The sequence below is a fragment of the Lathyrus oleraceus genome, chromosome 2 (genome assembly GCF_024323335.1).
Source record: "Lathyrus oleraceus cultivar Zhongwan6 chromosome 2, CAAS_Psat_ZW6_1.0, whole genome shotgun sequence".
NCBI lineage: Eukaryota > Viridiplantae > Streptophyta > Magnoliopsida > Fabales > Fabaceae > Lathyrus > Lathyrus oleraceus.
The window spans coordinates 475,232,320-475,253,075 of record NC_066580.1 but is presented as its reverse complement, the minus strand read 5'-3'; the positions used below and the strand labels follow the sequence as shown (position 1 = coordinate 475,253,075).

Here is a 20,756-nt window from a genome sequence, read left to right as displayed (position 1 = left end):
TTGCATGTTTTTTTGTGGGCCTTTTTTTCTCTCTGAGTATTGCACCTCTGTGTGCCATGGTCTGTACCTCTAATTCACATGTTCTCTACTGATTTTCTCTATTATTTTGTTGCCATTGATGAATGTCTGTTTGGTTTGTCATATTCTGGCTAAAAAGGGGGAGTAGATAGTGAAGAGTTATGTTAGTTGTGCTATTTATTTATTTTATTCTTTATGTAAAGGTTGTTTCTTTGAGGGGGAACATGTTTCATGTGTGACATGTGGATTTATTTTTGTGTTGTTGATCATGACATTCAGGGGGAGTTTGATTTATTTGTACCAAGATTGTTGTGTACTTGCTGTGATGTCAGACAAAATGTCTTGACATTTTATTTCAGAGAATTTTGTTTGTGATTAGGCTGTTGTGTACTTGATTTAATGTCAGACATAATATCCTGACATTTTGTTTCAGAGAATTATGTTTGTGCTTAGGTTGTTGTATGCTTGTTTTGATGTCATATATAATGTCTTGATATTTTGTTTTTGAAGGAGACTTGAAGTGTGAGAGTTTATTTCTCTCTATGTCTTTTTTGTGAGGCTGAGTTTCTACTACTTATTTCTGTTGTGTGTGCCTCTGATAAGTCTTGGTGTTATACCAAGTGTTTGGTTTTTGTGATTGTGATTATTGTTGTTGTTTTATCTTTTCTCCAGCTATATGATGCAAAGGTTGTTTTAGCCAAAATTTGTCAAAGGGGGAGATTGTTAGTTTTGTGTCTTTATGATTGACATCAATTTTGTTAAAACTTGTATCACAGTAAGATGTTAAACAAGATATCGTGACATGTTTGATCATACATTTTTGCATGTTTTATTTTACTTCTTAGAAGACTTATTTTATTAGGAGATATCTGAAGATTCTCTATCAAGAAGGTTTATTTTAGGCACTCTTGTTTCGTTTCCAATTGTGCACTTGTTTCATAAAAAGGGATGTTGAGACATTTTAAGGAAACATTATATCAGATTTGACTCTATAGAATAGATGTCGAAACATTTATGGAGACATCAGACTTGATTCTGCAGAACAAATGTCGAAACATTTAAGGGAACATTTGATTTTCTTCTGCAAAAGATTATGCAAACTGGATGTCAAAACATTTATTAAAACACCAAATTTTATTCTGCAGAAGATTGTGCAGACTGGATGTCAAAACATTTCTGGAGACATCAAATTTGATTCTGCAGAAGATTGTGCTGACTGGATGTCGAAACATTTATAGAGACATTAGATTTGATTATGCAGAACAAATGTCAAAACATTTAAGGAAACATCGGATGTGATTCTGCAAAATGGATGTCGAAACATTTAAGGAAACATCATATGTGATTTTGCAGAATGGATGTCGAAACATTTAAGGCGACATCAAGTTTGATTTGATCAAATATTATGCAGAACAGATGTCAAGACATTTAAGGATACATCAAATTTGATTTGATCAAATATTATGCAGAATAGGTGTCAAAACATTTAATGAGACATCAAATTTGATTTGATCAGATTTGATTTGGTTTGTTTTGATCTGTTATTTTTTTAGCCCGAAGTCCATGCTTACCAAAGGTTGTTTAAAGAGGATGTTACTAAACCTAATGGAGTGAAGAATCAACGTTGGAAACTCTCTTTGTTAGGGTTTAATTGTCATTGTTATTTGTTAGTCATTCTATTATCTATTTGATACTTGAATTGGACTAAGTTTATTGAGTTATAATTGTGAATCACTCATGAGATTTTAAGCAAGAGTGCATTCTGTTTCATTAAAAGTGTGTCTTCTGTTCTTTTATTGTTGTTCAGTTGTTATCACTGTTATGTGATTGAAGGAAAGTGAGAAGAGTCTCATATCTAGGAGAGTCTAGATAGAAATTCTACGGGTAGTGATTAGGTGAGAAGTTTGTAAAACCAAAGGTTGTTTAGAACTTCAAACTAATACTATTATAGTGGATTTCCTTTCTGGCTTGGTAGCCCCCAGGTGTAGGCGTCGTTGCACCGAACTGAGTTAACAACTGATTGTGTTATTTCCTGTCATACTGTTATTTAAATCTTGTTATTATTTGTGGTGTGATAATGTGATGACCCTGAGGTTGTGATATCGTGTACGACATCAGGGATCTGCTTGCCAGAATTTCATTTATGAATGAGCAATATTCATAAACTAGTGATTTGTTTTGTGACTCGTGAGTTGGAATCCACATGACACATTTTAACATACACACAACAGGATTATTTTCCACGTCAACAATAATCAATCAATTTAATTGACTTTGACTAACAAAGTAGATGAATCAGACAAACACTGGTCATTTTAAAAAGTTAATGGGACCAAAATAGACGTTTTTAAAGTTATAATACCAAAATAATTTTCGAGTACAAGATAGGAGACCAAAAAAGATATTAAATATATTACTAAAATTTATATATAATTTTTGTAATGGTATTTTTGTAAAAGATACACAAAAGGCGACTCAAGGTTCACAAAAAGCAGGTGGATATTATTCGTCGCCCAAATCAGGGTAGCCTGTCTCCCGCCTATTGATGTGTGCGTCAATTTATCACAACGTGCGTTCATTTCTAATTATATCGCTCGTTGCATGAATTACTCATTCGTTTACGGAAACACATAGAATGACGTGTCTCTGTCCATAACGTTGTGGAAGAGAATGTCAAAAAAGGGAAGTCACGTTCTCTAGAGTAATATGAGTCACGCATTCCCCACACTCTTTGAGAGATATACATGACTTTACTATTTTTTAGAGCCTAAGATCTAGACCCAAGAGCTTCCTATAAATATCTCTGTGTTTAGGTCGTGTGGACATTCAATTAAGTCATAAAACACTAGTATGCAAAGTTTCTCACCATCCCCATGTAAACTTACTCTATCATCACACAATACTATAATCTTCATATAGTCCTACATAATTAAAAGTTGTCACTCATTATACTTTTAACGAATACAATTTTGTTTCAAGAAAAATATTAGGCGCATTCTTGCTCGTTTCTCTTTCCTTTTACTCCATGAATGCAATCAAACACATTCTTACTTTGAGAAAATTTTAGAGGTTGAATCTATGTTACACTATATATTCAAGATTTAAAAAAAAATGAAAATATAATAATATATGTTGACATATATATTTCATTTAATTTTAAAATTTTCAAATCTCGTTTAATTTTCTTAGTAAAATAAAAACAAGCCTCCTTTTTTTTCTTTCTCCAAAATTTCTCTTCCAAATAAAGCCTTGAGAATATAGTCACAAGTTTAATCTTGGTTAAAAGTATACAAAAATATCTATCATAAGACATTAGTTTTAGATTCTTAGTTACTATCTCTTGAAAAATTAGACGCACATTATGATGATTTTTTCAAAAATACAAAAGAGGGTAATTTTGGAATATGAAGTGTGAAAAAGTTTGATTGACCATTATGAGAGGTTACTTTTCTCTGCATTGCATTGTGTTTGTGTCTGTGTGGTTCTCTCAAAATGAATGTGACTGTTCACAACTCACATACACCCTTCAACAACTACACTTAAACCTCTCTCTCTCTCTCTCTCTCTCTCTCTCTTCATGCTTTTTTTCTTATCAATCAATGAACTAAATTAACAAAGAAATAAACTTTACCAACACTAATTCGTGGGCCATTTTCTTTTCATCCAAGGTACTATTCCATCATTCATACACAATCTTCATGTTAAGAACTATGCATGATGTTTGCAGAATTCACTTGTTTTTGGTTTTGTATTATGATACATGCATGTCATGTTTTGTTTGCCACTTTGTGCTACCTTTGCCTTCTTCTGATAATTTGATGTTTTTTTTTTCAAGATCTTACCTGGGTTTTTCTTACTTTGTTGTTCTGTCTCAAAAGTTCATTTTTTTCCTGCAAATTAGATCTTTAGTTTAGAGTTTACAACATAAAGTACACTTTTTTAATTTCCTTTGTTGAAGAAATGCATGATCTGAATTCAAAAAGCATGTTTATATTCCACATTATCTCTTTCTGTGTTAGATTAAAGTTTAGTACTTTGTTTAATCAAGCTTGTAATTTGTTATCTCATTATGGATCTTGCAGGAAAAAAATCAGATTGGTATTGATCTGCTACTAGTGTAGAGGGATGCCAAACCAGCTATGGTTTGCACTGCCAATGATTTACAAGGATGGAAAGATTTTCCAAAGGGGCTTAGGGTTCTTCTCCTTGAAGGAGACAACAATTCTGCTTCTGAAATAAGAACAAAGCTTGAATCTATGGACTATAATGGTAAACTAAATTGATCCTTTTTTTTATCTTTTGATTTGCCTCACTTCTTTGTCCACTTGAATTATTTGGTAAAGTTGGTTCTCTTCTTTTACATAGAATGGTATCTTCTTCCAAAGTGACCCTTATGTTATATGGTTCTCTGAGAAATTGTGGCTTGTGATTTTTTACTTGCATGTTGAAAAATAGAAAAATTCATCATACATCACTTTTGATAAAGTTGTTCCTTTTTTTGATGCTTGATGTTATAGCATATTTGGTATTTGACTATAGAGAGATTATAAACAAAGTTGTTAAAAGGTTACATTTGAGATTAAATTGTATTTTGTGAGTGTTTTGAAGAATTGAGAGTGGTCCAAATTCTAAAGGTGTTGTTGTGGATAAAAGAATTGTCATGATTCTGACTTTATTGTTGAAAACTGAATTTATTCTATTTATGTGCATTTGGATTTTTGTGACCTTTTAGTTTCCATGAGAATATGAATTAGTTGGTGGATGCGTATTTATTATGGTAATCTAGAGTTTCCCGGAGTTTAAGTTTAATTAAATTAGTATACTTCGAGAACCAACTTCGATATCTATACAGTTTCTATCTTCTACGATGAGAACGAAGCTTTGTCAGCGATCTCAACTAGTCCCAAAGGCTTCCATGTTGCCGTAGTCGAGGTAATGAACTTTCACTTTCCGATTGCAAAAATATTGTAATTTGATTCGGCGTTGATCATGTGATTTATAACTACATTGGTTCGTCTGAGTTGCAGGTGAGTACAAGCTGCCCTGATGGAGGTTTCAAGTTTCTCGAGAATGCGAAGGACTTGCCAACCATTAGTAAGTGCACAAAACAACCAAGCTTATATCAGGGATGTTTTCGTCTTGCTGTTGATTTGTTGATTTTCTAACCACGAACGATACTTGCAATTTTTCATTCAGTGACTTCGAACACTCATTGCCTGAATACAATGATGAAGTGCATTGCGGTAAGATTTTGATTTGGACTTACCAGTAATCTATAGGCATAGATTACATTTTTCATGTTGTCCTCCGTAATATCGATGCATACATGTTGATTCTCGTTGATGCATTTTTTCGGCTTAAAGCTTGGTGCAGTTGAGTTCCTAACAAAACCGCTCTCTGAGGATAAGCTGAAAAATATTTGGCAGCATGTGGTTCACAAGGTATGTTAGTGTTATTATGTTGGCTTTTACGATTAACATAATCTAAGAAAACTAGTTTCTAATGTTGTTTGATTCAATCAATTAGGCATTCAATGCTGATAAAAATGCTCCGTCTGAACCGCTAAAACCTGTCAAAGAATCCGTTGAGCCCATGTCTATAGATTTAGATAAGGTGTCCAAGTTTAGTGATAACGAACAAGAGCATTCTGCTGCGAGTGATAAATATCCCGCTCCTTCAACGCCACAATTAAAACAAGTTGCGAGGTTAGTGGATGATGGTGATTGCCATGAGCAGACTAATTGCTCAATAGAAAAAGAAAGTGGAGAACATGATGGTAGTGAATGTAAATTTGTCGAAATTTCATGCGAGAATTTGAATGCCAAAAATTCTCCTCAACCAACGAAATCTCTGGTTAAGGAGGAAGAGGATTTTGCCAATGGTTCGAAGGGTGAGAGTGTTGTTTCAACGAATCCACATAGTAAAAAGGCTCTCGAAAACGCTGATGGTAACGCATCTCCAAATGAAACAAGTGTTCCTAAGGATTCATGTGAGAATAGAGCTAATCGGAAGAAGATGAAAGTAAGATGCATTATGATTATAGATTCTTCTCACCATATCCTTATTTTTTCTGTTAAACATTTTTGCGTCGATCAATCAACTAGTCTGATTATCTGATTACGTTTCTGGCACTCGATTATGGCTCAGGTAGACTGGACGCCCGACCTGCATAAAAAATTTGTGAAGGCAGTTGAACAACTAGGCATTGATCAAGCCATTCCGTCTCGTATATTGGAGTTAATGAAAGTCGACAGTTTGACAAGGCATAACGTTGCAAGCCATCTTCAGGTCATTATTTCATTTGCTAGTTATGAAAAACGACGAATATAATCGGTCTTATGTAAGATTTAGTAACATATTTTTGTTGAACAGAAATATAGAATGCACAAGAGACAGATATTGCACACGGACGAAGATCGAAAATGGCCTAATCAAAGAGATCCAACGCAAAGGAACTATTGTATGCAAAGACCAATCATGGCTTATCCGCCGTATCATTCTAATCACACATTTCCTCCACATTCTCTATATCCTACGTGGGGAGGGCAGCCCGGAAGTCATACAGCCGGTGTACCGATTTGGGCTCCTCCTCCTCCTGGTTATCCTCTATGGCAACAACCAACAGAAAATTGGCATTGGAAGCCTTATCCGCCCGCGGTAATAATTCCATTCGCAGCGGAATATACATTTTTCCTCTCATGGATTCAGTTTAATAGGATGCAATAACTGATTTTTTTCAGGTGCATGTGGATGCATGGGGTAACCCAATGTTGCCACCTCCTCAAGCTTCTTATTTTCCCTACACTCAAGTAAGCATCCTATTGAAAGTCCTTAAACTATTTAGCAGAGTAATATGCTAACTAAAATACTTTCATGAAAATCCAGAATATAACCGGATTGCAAAATGCAAAAGCAATGGATTATAGATTCGGCACGCCGCGTAATTCCTTGGAGCATTATCCGGTAGTAAATGAGATCAAAACTCGTGTGTTTTGTTTGTAACCGGGTTACCGGACTAACTCTATTGATGCATGCAGGCAGAGGAAGTGGTGGACAAGGTTGTGAAAGAGGCAATAAACAAGCCATGGCTACCATTACCAATAGGACTGAAACCTCCATCAATGGATAGTGTTATGGCTGAACTCACCAAACAAGGTATCCCTTTTAGCAAGAGAAAGGGAAAGGATTGTAATTCAAAACCATGCTGACGTGTACATGACCCCAAGTGGGTCCCACGAACAACCTGGCCGGGCCAATGGCATATGGAGTGTTGTAATAATCTTGTATCTCTCTCTGAGTGAGATAGATTCCAACAAATTATTTTTTCAGTTGTGGACCCCACCATAAGACGGACACCCTATGTATGTAGCTTCTGGGAAATGACATAGGATGAATGATGCATGCAACAAAGAAAAGAAAAAGGACATGGCATGGATGATGATGATGATGATGATGATGGTGGATCATATTCATATTCATAGCATTTTTGATATGATGTTGTTGTTACTAGTGTTAGTGTTGTTGGAGAATGGAGATATCTAATAATGGAAAGGGTAGGTAGGTAGGATAATGTTTTGATTGTGAATAAATTGAAACATGATTGATGAGTCTAGCTAGCCTACTAACTTGTCCTTCTTTATCAACTTCCATTTTTTTACTACTAGCTCTTCTTTGCTAAATTCAGAATTCAGGCCTATCTATTTTTATGTTTTCTTCAATATGTCTTTGAGTAACGTTTTGAAATTATACATTCTATCAAGGCATGTTAAATTGTGTCTTTATGATATCTGTACTGCCGACACCTTTTAAAGTTTGACACCTGTTGATGGACAATAATATTCAACTAATAGAAGATCTGTGCTCATGCACTAGAAAAAATATGAGATATATTATTAGACTTTGATAGTTGAATTATAGAATTATATTCAAATGCATGTTAAAAATAATGTTTATGTATGTTCTTTTTTTTTTTTTTGTTGGATTTAATTGATGGTAGGTTTTTTTACAAAAATAATCCACTTTTTAAAGGAAATTTCCAAAATACCCCTGTTTTCAAAAAAAATTCTAAATTACCCCACTTTTAAGAGGAGTCGCCAATTGAATTGGAGACTTCTCTTAAAACTTGAATGAAGGCGCCCCTGTGTAGGTTTTAAGAGGAGTCGTCAATTCAATTGGAGACTCCTCCTAAAATAATTTTTTTTTTGTTATATGGTATACGTGATAGATAAATTTGATATAAGAACACTTGATATTAATAAAATATTCTGTTTACACAAAGAAACATAATGGTGATGACCAGGATCACCTAACTGACCTCAGGTCCCACATCCTCTAGCTACCCTAACCCGTGGTCCTAACCCATGTTGATGATTCGGTACCGGTGTTTGAGCATTTGAGGGGCCAGGAGCATCACTACCAACTACAGGAGAAGTTCTGTTGAGGTAGTCAGACAATTCGGCATAGTCTTCAGTATGCATCGATGGTGTACCGCCGTAGCTGAGCTCATGACCCATGCCAGAGAAGTTGGGATGTGGTTGACTCATTGATGGGCGACCGGGACAGTTGAAGGGAGACATGGGTGTGAACGATGCGTCGAGGAAAGGTTGGAAAAGTTGTTGGGATGTTTGGTAGAGATAGGGTTGTTGGATGTTTTGGTTTTGTGATGTTTGAGCTTCTTGGCTACAGTAGGAGGAGGGGCGGTTGGTGTTGAATGATCGTTGGGTGTTCTGACTTAGGCGACTTTGGTAGGGTGATGGGGTGGGTGCGAAGCGATGTTGAGTCTCAGGTTGATGGTCAATTTGTTGGTGGTGGTATGGGGTATGCTCTTGGTATTGGGGTTGGGTGTATGAAATGTTTTGGTTGTATGTTTGTGTGTTGGTTGAACGAAACGTTTGACGGACAGGGGGTTGTGTGTATCCGGTCTGACACTGTTGTTGGGGGTTTGATGTTGAGGTGTCAGGTCTGTAAGTCATCTGGCGTGGGTCGTACAAGTACATATCCTCAGCGATGAACTGAAAACCAACCGATCTGTACCAAGCCATATAAGTACGACTTGATTTTTCTTCAGTTGGTATGACTGCGTCAGTTAACACATGGTTATGACGGTGCTTCCATTTGCGACACTCCGATCTTGTGAAGCTTTGCCATGGATTGAAGTTCCATTGGTCGTTAACTTTGCACAGATGCCATTCTCCTAGGCTAGCTGGGGGATCTGGGATATTTTAGAGCATACCGAACTGCAGCTTCACACGATCACTGTTGTGCATCTCCACACTTATGAACCGTATTATCGGTGTGCATGCAGTCCATACGGCCGCGTCTTCAGGGTTGACCTCATGGTCATGATCCAAATTAAGGTATGGACGCCAAATGAACTGAAATGTGAAAGAAGATAGGATTATAGTCAATGTAGAAGAAGTTAACAAAATATAACGAAATAATTAAGTTATTTTCCTTACGTCTGTCGGTCGAAGGTGATCCAACATGTTGCGATACTGAGTAATACAATGTCTTGGACATCTGTTGTAACTCATATCACGTGCATACCATCTACACCAAAAAGTCAAAAAATATTAGTTAAAGATAATAATCTTTAAAGAAGTAAGTAAAGATATAGCAATTTAAATGACTTACTTTTGTGCATACGAAAATGTGAAAGGGTTGTTATTAACAGGTGCTAGAGACGGTAGTCTTGACCAACCCCGTGCTTGTAGCAAAACAACACATCCAGAAAATGTAGATGTGTCTTTGTGTGAGTTTTTGCACAATGAGCTATAGAGATAGGCTAGACAAGCAGATCCCCAACTGTAACTTCCTATTCTATCTACATGTCTAAGTAGAGGTAAATACATAATATGCATGCTAGAACCACTACCTTCGGGAAATAAAAACGAGCAAATTAACAGCATAATGTAACACCTAGTTTTTATTATTCGAGCATCTTCGGTAGAATGCTCATCTAAGTATAAACTATTATAGTACGACTTAAGGCGTGAGAGTAGTATACCTTGACCTCTTACATTATCATCTAACAAATCAGTCTCTAAGAGCTCCATGCAAATTGAATTTGCATAGTTGGTTTTACCATTAATAGTCTTACCTTCAATGGGTAGTCCCAAAAGCATGTAGACGTCTTCTAACGTCACGGTACACTCACCGGTTGGGAACCAAAATGTGTGTGTCTCTGGTCTCCATCTTTCTCATAAAGCTAGAATGAATTTGTTATCTATGGACCAAGATAAAATCTTGCTTATATGACCAAAACCGGCGAGTTCAACATAAGGTTGAATCATCGGGTCCATATGGATCCATACAGCATCAGCATCTGAGGTCCGTCTCTCGCATAAATCACCTTACCGTATCGGCGACGAACACCAAACATGATTGCCAAATGATTGTGTGAGATGTGGAGCATTTACTCACACAACACATCTATTTATAACACAAAAATTGCATTTTATGAGGAGTCTACAGTTGAATTGGCGGCTCCTCTTAAAACCTACACAGGGGCGCCAATTGTATTGGCTAAGGCTGGCGCCTCCATTCAAGTTTTAAGAGGAGTCTCCAATTCAATTGGCGACTCCTCCTAAAAGTGGGGTAGTTTGGAATTTTTTTTGAAACCAGGGGTATTTTGGGAATTTCCTTTAAAAAGTGGGTTATTTTTGTAAAAAAACCCTGATTGTATCTCATATCATTTTATGAAGTATTTTTATCACATTTTAAACATTATTATGAAAAAGTTGAAATATATAATAATTAAAATTTTAATTTTTCATTTTTGAAAGTAATATTTATTAATATATTTTTTTTTGAATTTCCATTCATAAACTTTTTTATATAACTGGAAAAAATGGAATCAGTAATATATACTCCCTCCGTTCTTTTATAAGTGTCACTTTCTTGAAATAAATTTGTTTCTTTTTAATTGTCACTTATAAAGTTCAAGGGAGTAATAATTACACTTTTGTCAAAATTTCCCATAGATAATGTTGAATTGCAATTCCTTGTGTCGAAGCAGGTTACTCGGCAGAGTAAGGAAGTGTCGAACCACCCAGTGTGTTTAGTTGTGTTAGTGTGTCGAAGTGTCAAAGCATGTTGCCTCACACAGGATTTCGACTTATGCCTATTTTAGTAGTGTTAGCTATTTTGGGTTTTGCCTTGAGGTCCAAGTTAACCTAAATTTATAAATAGAGGGAGTAACCCTTATTTTTGCAATGAAGTGAATAAAGTATTCATAATATTGTATTCACAATATTTTGCATTTGCAAAGTGAATAAGAAGTTTTCCATAGTTTGTGGGCGGAGAGAAACTCTGCAGAGTTATATTACTTTTCTCCTTCATCGTTCTTTACACTCTTTCTTTCTCCATTGTTCTTCTCTTTTCATTTCTATTGTGTAGGTAATAACAATCTTGTTCATCAAGATTGATTGAAATTCTCCATAGATTTTGGGGGATTTCCAACATCTGGTGTCTAGAGCTCCGGTTTTAGCGATTCGTGGGAAGAAAATCACCATGGCAATGAATCATCCAAACGGGCATTTTCCAGCAAATCTTCTGATTCTCAAGAACAACAATTATGAGAATTGGTGCAAGCAGATAAAGGTTGTATTCTGTTATCAAGATCTTTAGGATCTTGTGAAGGAAGGAGTAGCAACGCTTGCGGAAGCCGCAACAGATCAAGAAAAGGCTGCACATAAAGAATTGAAGAAAAAAGATTATAAAGCTCTCTTTATAATCCATCAATGTGTTGATGCAAATAACTTTAAAAAGGTTAGTGATGCAGAGTCAGCGAAAGAAGCATGGGAAATTCTGGAGAAATCGTTTGGAGGCACGGAGAAGGTGAAAGAGGTGAGGTTACAAACTCACAAAAGAACGTATGAATTGCTTCAGATGGAAGACAAGGAAAGCATAACTTATTTTTTCACTAAGGTTACGAAACTGGTGAATCAAATCAAGGTATGTGGAGAAGTGTTGACATCAAGATTTGTTATTGGAAAGATCTTGAGGTTGTTGGCTCCAAAGTTCGACCACGTGGTAGTAGCCATAGAAGAGTCGAAATATTTGTCAAAATTGACAAAGGAAGAGCTTCAAGGGACGCTTAAATCTCATGAACAAAGAATGGATGAAAGAGCTGTAGGAAAGTCGAAGAGTGATATGGCTTTGCAGGCTCAATTATCGAAAGAAAGAAAAGGCAAAGGAAGCTGGAATGTCAACAAAGGAAGAGGAGGCTACAACAATTTGACTGGTCGAAATCAGCAAGAAGGAAACTGGTCAAATAAGAGAAAACTCTGGAACCAAGGCAACCAAAGAGGTGATGTTGCAGGTAGAGGAAGAGGTGGTGGTCAAAAGCCATACAAGAGTCACATTCAGTGTTACAATTGTCAGAAGTATGGTCATTATTCTAGTGATTGTCCAGAAAAGCAGAAGAATCAAGAAACTTATGCAAAGCTGGCAAAACACAAAGAAGAAGAAGAGACGTTATTGATGGTTACAACAAGAGAAGAAGAGAGATTCAAGGACCAGTGGTACTTGGACTTAGGATGCTTATCACATATGTCTGGAAGGAAAGATTGGTTTGTCAACATAAAGCCCTCAATGAAGAACATGGTGAAATTTGCAAATGACAACACTCTAACATCTGAAGGTGTTGGTGATGTTCTGATTATGAGGAAAGATGGCAAGAGGTCAGTAATTTCAAATGTGTTGTACATACCAGGCATGAAGAGTAATTTGCTCAGCATATGGCAGTTGGTCGAAAAGAACTACAAGGTGTCGATCGAAGATAAAATGATGAGAGTTCTCGACTCAAATGGAAGGTTGATCTTGAAGGCTCCAATGTCTCAGAATAGAACCTTCAAGATTGAATTGAATGTGATGGAGCATAAGTGCCTTGCAACGGCAGCCAACAGAGATGAATGGATATGGCATTACAGACTTTGCCATCTCAATTTCAAAGACATCAAAGATTTGAAGAGAAGAAACATGGTTTCAGGATTACCAGAAATCGACATTCCAAACGAAGTGTGTGAAGAATGTGTGCAGGCAAAGTAGCATAAGAGCAACTTTAGTAAGGATGCAGGAAGCAGGTCGAAGGCAATTCTTGAATTCATATACTCTGATGTATGTGGTCCTCTCCAGGTGGATTCGATTGGAGGTAACAAATACTTTGTTACATTCATAGATGTTTTCAGTCGAAAACTATGGTCTTACCTGATCTAGAAGAAAAGTGAAGTGATCGAGGTATTTGCCAAGTTTAAATCTATGGTCAAAAGACAGAACGGTCGAAAGATTAAGATTTTGAGAACTGGTGGTGGTGGAGAATATGTGTCGAAGGACTTCGATGTATTATGTGTGAAAGAAGGGATTATGCATGAGGTGGTGCCACCCTACACTCCACAGTAGAATGGAGTCGCAGAAAGGAAGAATAGAACCATTATGAATATGGTTGGAAGTATGCTGAAAGGCAAGCATCTACCCAAAGAATTATGGGGAGAAACTATGTCGACTGCGACATATATCCTGAACAAATGTCCGATGAAGAAGCTAGAAGGAATCACGCTAGAAGAATGTTGGTCTGGTGTCAAGCCTAGCTTGAGTCATCTAATGGTGTTTGGATCTATAGCACATAGACATGTGCCAGATCAGTTGAGAAGAAAACTTGATGATAAGTCCAGTCAGATGATCCTGATAGGATATCATTCGACTGGAGGATACAAGTTGTTCGACCCAGTGAATAAGCATAAGACGTGATCATATATGAGCTTAAGGAGTGGGATTGGACTAAAAATGTCAAGAAAGATTCAGTGAAATTATTTTGTGATGAACCAGTTAGTGAAGTCGAAAGAGAAGTTCGACAGGAAGAAGTCAGAGGTGAAGCAAGTACAAGCAGGCCCCAAAGAAAAAGACACATGCCTGCAAGGTTGCAAGTGTTGGTGTAAGCCCTAGAGGCCAATAATTTTGGTACTTGTATCGAATTATTTATTAATATTAAAAGGTTTTTTCTTTATTACGTTTGTTTAATAAAGTCCCTAGAATAGCTAGTCCATTTGATGTATCAAGTGTGACTTGATCATGAGATCACATTAAACATAAGGACACTATTCTTAAAGTATCCGTAGTCGAGCTTTATTGTGAAGTGGGATAACATTAAAGCATAAAGACTATTATGTATATAGATTGATGATCACATCTCATGGATCATGGATAAGAAGTTATCAAGTCTTAAACATAGGTATGAATATTAAGAGTAATATTTATACTGGATTGACCCGCTATGAGAATACTATATAGAATGTTATGCAAAGTGTCATAAGTTATTCTCATGTTGATAGTGGTGTATACCACCCTTCGACCAGAAACCATTGTGGACTCTAGATGTAGAGTCGAGTGCTTTATTGTTGATCAAACGTTGTCCGTAACTGGATAACCATAAAGACAGTTGATGGGTACTCCACGAAGCATGCTGAGGGACATGAGTGACCTAGATGGAATTTGCCCATCCTACGTAACAGGATAAATGTCTATGGGCCCAATATTGAACTGGACAAGGATGACACGGTCTATGCCTTGTGTTCAATATAGACATAAGGGCAAAAGGATAATTATACGCATAAGTATTATCACAGAAGGAATTGTCAGATCATATGACATTTTCGTGTCTTGGGTATCAGTGATGTGTTGCTAGATGCCGCTCACTGTTTATTATGTTAAATACGTGATTTAATATAATTGCCAATGTCGCGAGAACCTACAGGGTCACACACAAAGGACAGATTGATGAGAGATAGAGTAACTAAGGAACACCGTAAGGTACGGTGCCCTTAAGTGAATTATAGAACATCGTAAGGTACGATGTACTTAAGTAGAATACGAAATATGGTAAGGTACCATGGGCTTAAGTGATTTTGGGCATATTATAAGATATGGGCCAAAATACACTTAAGTGGGCTTTTCAGCATGAAGCCCACACAAGTGGTTCTATAAATAGAACCCTTGTGCAGAAGCATTTATTACGGTTGCATTATTTTCGTTTTCTCTCTCTCTCTCTCTCTCTCTCTCTCTCTATCTCTCTATCTCTCTCTCTCTCTCTCACTCACTCAAATCCTTCATTCGTACCAGCTAGCACTGAGATTGAAGGAATCCATTCGTGTGGACTGAGTAGAGACGTTGTCATCGTTCAACGTTCGTGATCGCTCCGTAGATCTGCATCAAAGGTTATGATCGTCACAAGAGATTTGCACCAAAGGTTTCAATCGTCACAAGAGGTAAATATTCTATCGCTGATCATGACCATTCGTAAGGATCTCTAAAGAAGAAATTTTTAATTTCCGCTGCGTTTTGGATCGCAATTCTCCTTCAGTGGTATCAGAGCTACTTACGAAACCATGAATCGGATGGCTGTTTAATTTTTTGTATTAATATGATTAAAAGACAGAATGAATCAATTAATTAAACGAGTAATTAAATTTGGCATCATGAGTGCACGAGTTGGATGATTGATGTTGACTATGCTTCGAAACCGACATTAGTATGGTAAAGCAGCGATACATCGATCGTCCATAGGTTACGCAATTGAGACTGATCAACTTATATATGATATAAGTAATCCTAATGCAAAGTATGGTATATATGATATATTGTTTCTGTTTCGTTCATTCAAACACTAAATGGTTGTTTTCCTTTGAGTGATCAATGGTCATTTGCTTCGTAATCTGACAATAGTATGATGAAGCAATGACCTGTTGATCAATCATATTGAATCAACAATCGAGGTGTGTTTGACGGTCTGAAATTGGTGCATTAGGGTTAGTGACGGCGCAAGGATTGTGCCGTCAAAGAGTTGTGAATTGAGGGCTTGTTGGAACACGTCTACTGACTGTTTCAAAGCGCTGGTTTTTGGCTGCGTGACGATCGTCATGGGCCTGTGACGATCGTAACAAGCTGGACGTGACGGTCGTCACATGCTTTGTGACAGTCGTCACATTCATAGATCCAGAATTCTAGGCGTTTCTGTTTTTGGCCACGTGATGTTCGTCATGGGCCTGTGACGGTCGTAACATGCTTGTGACGGTCGTCACATTCACAGAGTCGGAATTCTTGGGATTTTCCATTTTGTGACTGCGCAAGAGTTGTGTTGATGCAAAACGACGCCGATTTCAAATGAATTGTTCATTAAAAATTTCGGGCAGCGGAACCCTCGGCTAACTCTGCGTAGTGTAATCGGTCACCGAAATTTTATTTGGTTTTAATTAATTAAAAGAATTAAAATTAATAATAATGTATTTGTTATTATTGTCTTGTGGTGATCAGTTATGGCCTTAGTCTTCCTTTATTTTGTTTTGGGTTTTTTAAATACGACCTGCGTGTCGTGGCTCTCCTTTTAATCTCTTAATGTAACTTCTTTTCTCATCTCAATCCCTCGTATGTAAAACGAGTTCTGTAATGTAATGTTATGAAGAAAGAGAAGAAGACAATGTTATGAAGAAAGAGAAGATTTCAATATCAAAGGAGGACAACCTTGAAGATCAAAGGAGGACAACCTTGAAGATCTTGCTTGAAGAAGCTTAGATCGTTATTAGGTTAGCTTAGGTTCTCTCATTAGCTTGGGAGAACAATTGCGCTAGGGGCCATAACTATTTCATTATGTATGTTGATGCATGTGTATGTATGTTGATGTTTGTGAATATATGTTGATGCATGTGAGAGACGATTTATATGATAAATAAGCCGGTGAGATCATAAAAATTGCAATTCCCTCAAAATTAAATATTAAGTTTATGCTTTCCAAGTTTTAGCACTCATCAAGACTAGTATCGAATAATGTAGGTTTCACCTATGCGAGGTGCATGTTCTATATTAGTAAGATGCGATGGGATAATTGTAATATCCAACTGCTAAAACAATGGGTCAAACTTAACTAAACAAATTATAATAAGATTATATGTGTTTAGAAGCAAGAGTTGGAAATGATCCATGTGATGGATTGGAATAAGGAGTTATTCACCCAACTGAAATTTTCGAGAGTTGTATGAGATACAATTGGAAGGAGTTCCTACCTAAATAACCTAGTTCTGTGTAATCCGCCTACGCGGACTTAAAACAAAGTGAAATATGGATCTCGACCCACTAGAAAATCTTCCATCGGGATTTTCCGAATCAAATGATGAGGGTCATTTGTTTTGAGTAAAATAGTGGAAACATATTTAATTAAAGGCCTAATTAAATATGTCATTAATACTTATATTTTCATTAATTCTTATGTAGATTACCATGACAACAAACACCTCTAACAACATTTTGCGATCAATCCTTGACAAAGAAAAATTATCTGGGACAAATTTTCTAGATTGGCACCGAAACCTGAGGATTGTCCTTAAATATGATAAAAAGCTGTATGTCTTGGAGAAACCTGTTCCTGAAGAGGAACCTCCTAGTTCTGCACCTAAGGCAGAAAGAGATGCTTATAAGAAGCATGTCGATGATGCCAATGAAACTGCTTGTCTCATGCTAGCTACCATGAACTCAGAATTGCAAAAGCAACATGAGAACATGACAGCGTTCGATATGATCGAACACCTGAAGATGCTCTATCAAGAGCAAGCAAGACATGAAAGGTTTGAAGTTTCAAAAGCCCTTTTTCAAGGCAAGTTAGCTGAGGGAGCCCCTGTAAGTCCCCATGTGCTCAAGATGATTGGGTACGTGGAAAACCTTGAAAGGTTGGGTTTTCCCCTCGGAAAGGAACTTGCGGCTGATTTGATCTTGCAATCATTGCCAGATAGATTCAGTCAATTTGTCCTAAATTTCAATATGAATGATATGGACAAATCTCTTCCTGAACTACTAGCCATGTTAAGAATAGCTGAGCAGAATCTGAAGACAAAAGGGAAGTCCATTCTGATGATCAAAAATGGAAAGAGACAGAACAAAAGGCCCACCAAGCAGGGCTATAAAGGGAAAGGCAAGGAAGTTGCCAAATCCATACCCACTGTTTCTGCTTTGAAGCCTACTGGAGGCATAACAAAGGCAGACACCTACTTCCATTACGGTAAGACCGGACACTGGAAGAGAAACTGCCCAAAGTACCTGGAAGATACGAAGAATGGAGTAGAGACTTCAACTTCAGGTATTTTTGTTATTGAAATGAATTTATCTACTTCTGCATCATGGGTATTAGATACTGGATGCGGTTCTCACATTTGTACAAATGTGCAGGGGCTAAAAAGAAGTAGAGATTTAGCAAAAGGTGAAGTTGACCTACGAGTTGACAATGGAGCAAAGGTTGCTGCTTTAGCCGTAGGAACTTATGTATTGACTTTATCTAGTGGTTTAATAATTCAGTTAGAGAACTGTTATTATGTACCTGCAATTAGCAGGAATATTATTTCCATTTCTTGTTTGGACAAGTTTGGTTTTTCATTTATAATAAAGAACAATTCTTGCTCAATTTATTTGAATGATATATTCTATGCTACTGCACAAATGAGCAATGGACTATATGTTCTTGATCTCGATATGCCTATATATAACATTAATACTAAAAGGATGAAACCTAACGAGTTAAATCCAACTTACCTTTGGCATTGTCGATTAGGCCACATAAATGAGAAACACATATCCAAACTCCATAAAGATGGACTCTTGGACTCTTTTGAGTATGAATCATATGAGACATTGTTAGGGACCAATTATTACTAATTTTTATACCATTTTATTGGTCCCTATTACCAAGTTTTGATGTAATTACACACTTTTATCTTCATTAATTTGTATAAATGCAATTGGGTTTAATTTATTTTGTTTTGAATAGTTATTTCACATTTTTGTTAGTTTTGTAGAATTGTTGGATAAGCAGGACCTTGGGTTCAACATTACAATTTGGAGGAAGCTTGCCAAACAAGGAAGCTGGAGAAGCAACAGTTCGCGCCGCGAACCTCCTTCGCGCCGCGAAGGCTGCGAATCCAGCAAGCTGACCAAGGGTCAAATGTGCTGCTGTGCAGAAAAAGTAATTGCCATTTTGATGTCTGCCTGGGAAGTGCTTTTCTGCTGCTGATGACAATGTCCAATTAGGGAAATGCCAACCTTTTTGGGATAGACAAAATAGTTTAACCTAGGGTATTGATGGATTATTCCATTCATTCACACATTGTGCTGGAGAGCTTTTGTAATAGAGAAAAACCAGAGTTTTTCTTCTAAATCTTTCTGCTTTGTAACAATGGTGATGAGGAGCTAAACTGCCTTTTGTCAAGATTGGAGGTAGTAGCTATTCTCATCTATTTATGTATTCACTTTGATATATATATGAGATAGAGATTGTTGATGTATTGATAACTGTTTTTGCTTTAAGTTGGAAACCAGATTTGAGTAGTTGTCGAGAGAGATTACTCGAGTTTAGACATAAAACAGATTTTCAAGTAGTGAATAAGTTGTAGAGATAGGTTTATTCATTGCTATTCTTTGATATTGAACATTCAAGGTTACTATATTGATAGTTAGGTGGAGAGATCGTCTAAGGATCAATATAGTAACTATCACGATATCATTTAGACATAAATGACTTTGAGAGGATATTTGAACATCATCAATAATCTTGAATCTAATTATTTATCATAGGGAATCATAGATATTTGAAATAGTGAACTCCAATCTTGCCAAGCTTTTATATTTGTCTAAAACCACTTAATAGTTTATGTTAACATCTATTAACAAGATATTTTTCCAAACAAAACAACCCTGTTACTTTCTAAACTTATAACATTTGAATTATAGAACGGCGGTAATATTACCCAATCTCTGTGGATACGATACAAAAATATTTGCCAAAGATATACTCTTTCAACAAATTGGCGCCGTTGCCGGGGATTGGTGTCGATATTACAAGCATTGCAATAATTCTTTGTTTTTAAGTTTTGTTACTTTTATTGTTATCCCTCTTTTGTTTCACTTGGTTTGTTAGTTTTGTAGATTCTAGTGCATGCGAGGAAAAGTAACCGAGGAGCAACTTCAATTCGATCCTGAAATTGAAAGAACACTTCGGAAGCTCAATAGCAAAACACGAAGAAGAAGGAAACTAGCCGAAGAGAGGAACCGGAGAGAAGAAGCATCTACTTCCGCACTTGTTCCAATCGAAGAAGTGGTTGTAGAAGCTTGTGAAGGAAACATGGCGGAGGATAATCGTACTGAAATGTCCGCTAATAGTCCAAGAAGGAATGCTCAATTTGCCCGTGGAGGAAGAAATACGGAGATGAAGACCGGAATCCTCCAACTTCTCTATGCAACTCCATTCACCGGAATGGATCACGAAGATCCGTATACCCATCTCATCAAATTCTATGAGATTGCGGGTTCTACGGGAATAGACGAGGCGGGTGAAGAGACGTTATTCAAGAGGATGTTCCCACACTCATTAGTGGGAAAAGCAAAGGAGTGGTACCTTGATCAAGAATCAAGAGTGATGACGGATTGGAATCTATTAGAAGAAAAGTTCTTAGAAAGATACTTCCCTCAATCCCGATTCATGGAAGCCAAGACGGCTATAGCTGTATTTACTCAAGGAGGAAACGAATCTCTAAATGAAGCTTGGGAGAGATTCAAATCAATGTTGAGGAAGTGTAAGGGACATGGTTTTGATGAGCTTACTCAAATCCACATCTTTTTGAATGGTCTCCAATCAACCCATAAGACACTTTTGGACGCCACTGCGGGTGGTTCGCTTATATCAAAAACTGCGGAGGAAGCTAAAG

General features: G+C 36.8%; 1 protein-coding gene across 1 annotated transcript; it reads left to right on the top strand.

The window, feature by feature from the left end:
• The first annotated feature begins 3,449 nt into the window (after positions 1 to 3,449).
• LOC127120545 (two-component response regulator-like APRR2) lies at positions 3,450 to 7,736 on the top strand. The gene is made up of 12 exons (XM_051051010.1): positions 3,450 to 3,686; positions 4,101 to 4,287; positions 4,871 to 4,950; positions 5,046 to 5,112; positions 5,215 to 5,261; positions 5,382 to 5,459; positions 5,545 to 6,039; positions 6,166 to 6,306; positions 6,391 to 6,675; positions 6,759 to 6,827; positions 6,904 to 6,981; positions 7,056 to 7,736. The coding sequence occupies exons 2-12, from the start codon at positions 4,158 to 4,160 to the stop codon at positions 7,224 to 7,226; spliced, it is 1,641 nt and encodes a 546-aa protein (XP_050906967.1). The 5' UTR covers positions 3,450 to 3,686; positions 4,101 to 4,157; the 3' UTR covers positions 7,227 to 7,736.
• Positions 7,737 to 20,756: the final 13,020 nt, after the last annotated feature.

What these genes read in the sequence shown, in the direction of transcription:
- LOC127120545 (XM_051051010.1), top strand. Translation starts at nt 4,158, where the DNA reads ATGGTTTGCACTGCCAATGATTTACAAGGATGGAAAGATTTTCCAAAG. An exon ending in GGCAGCATGTGGTTCACAAG is followed by an intron (nt 5,460 to 5,544) that starts GTATGTTAGTGT and finishes TCAATCAATTAG; the next exon opens with GCATTCAATGCTGATAAAAA. An exon ending in ATTCCTTGGAGCATTATCCG is followed by an intron (nt 6,982 to 7,055) that starts GTAGTAAATGAG and finishes TGATGCATGCAG; the next exon opens with GCAGAGGAAGTGGTGGACAA.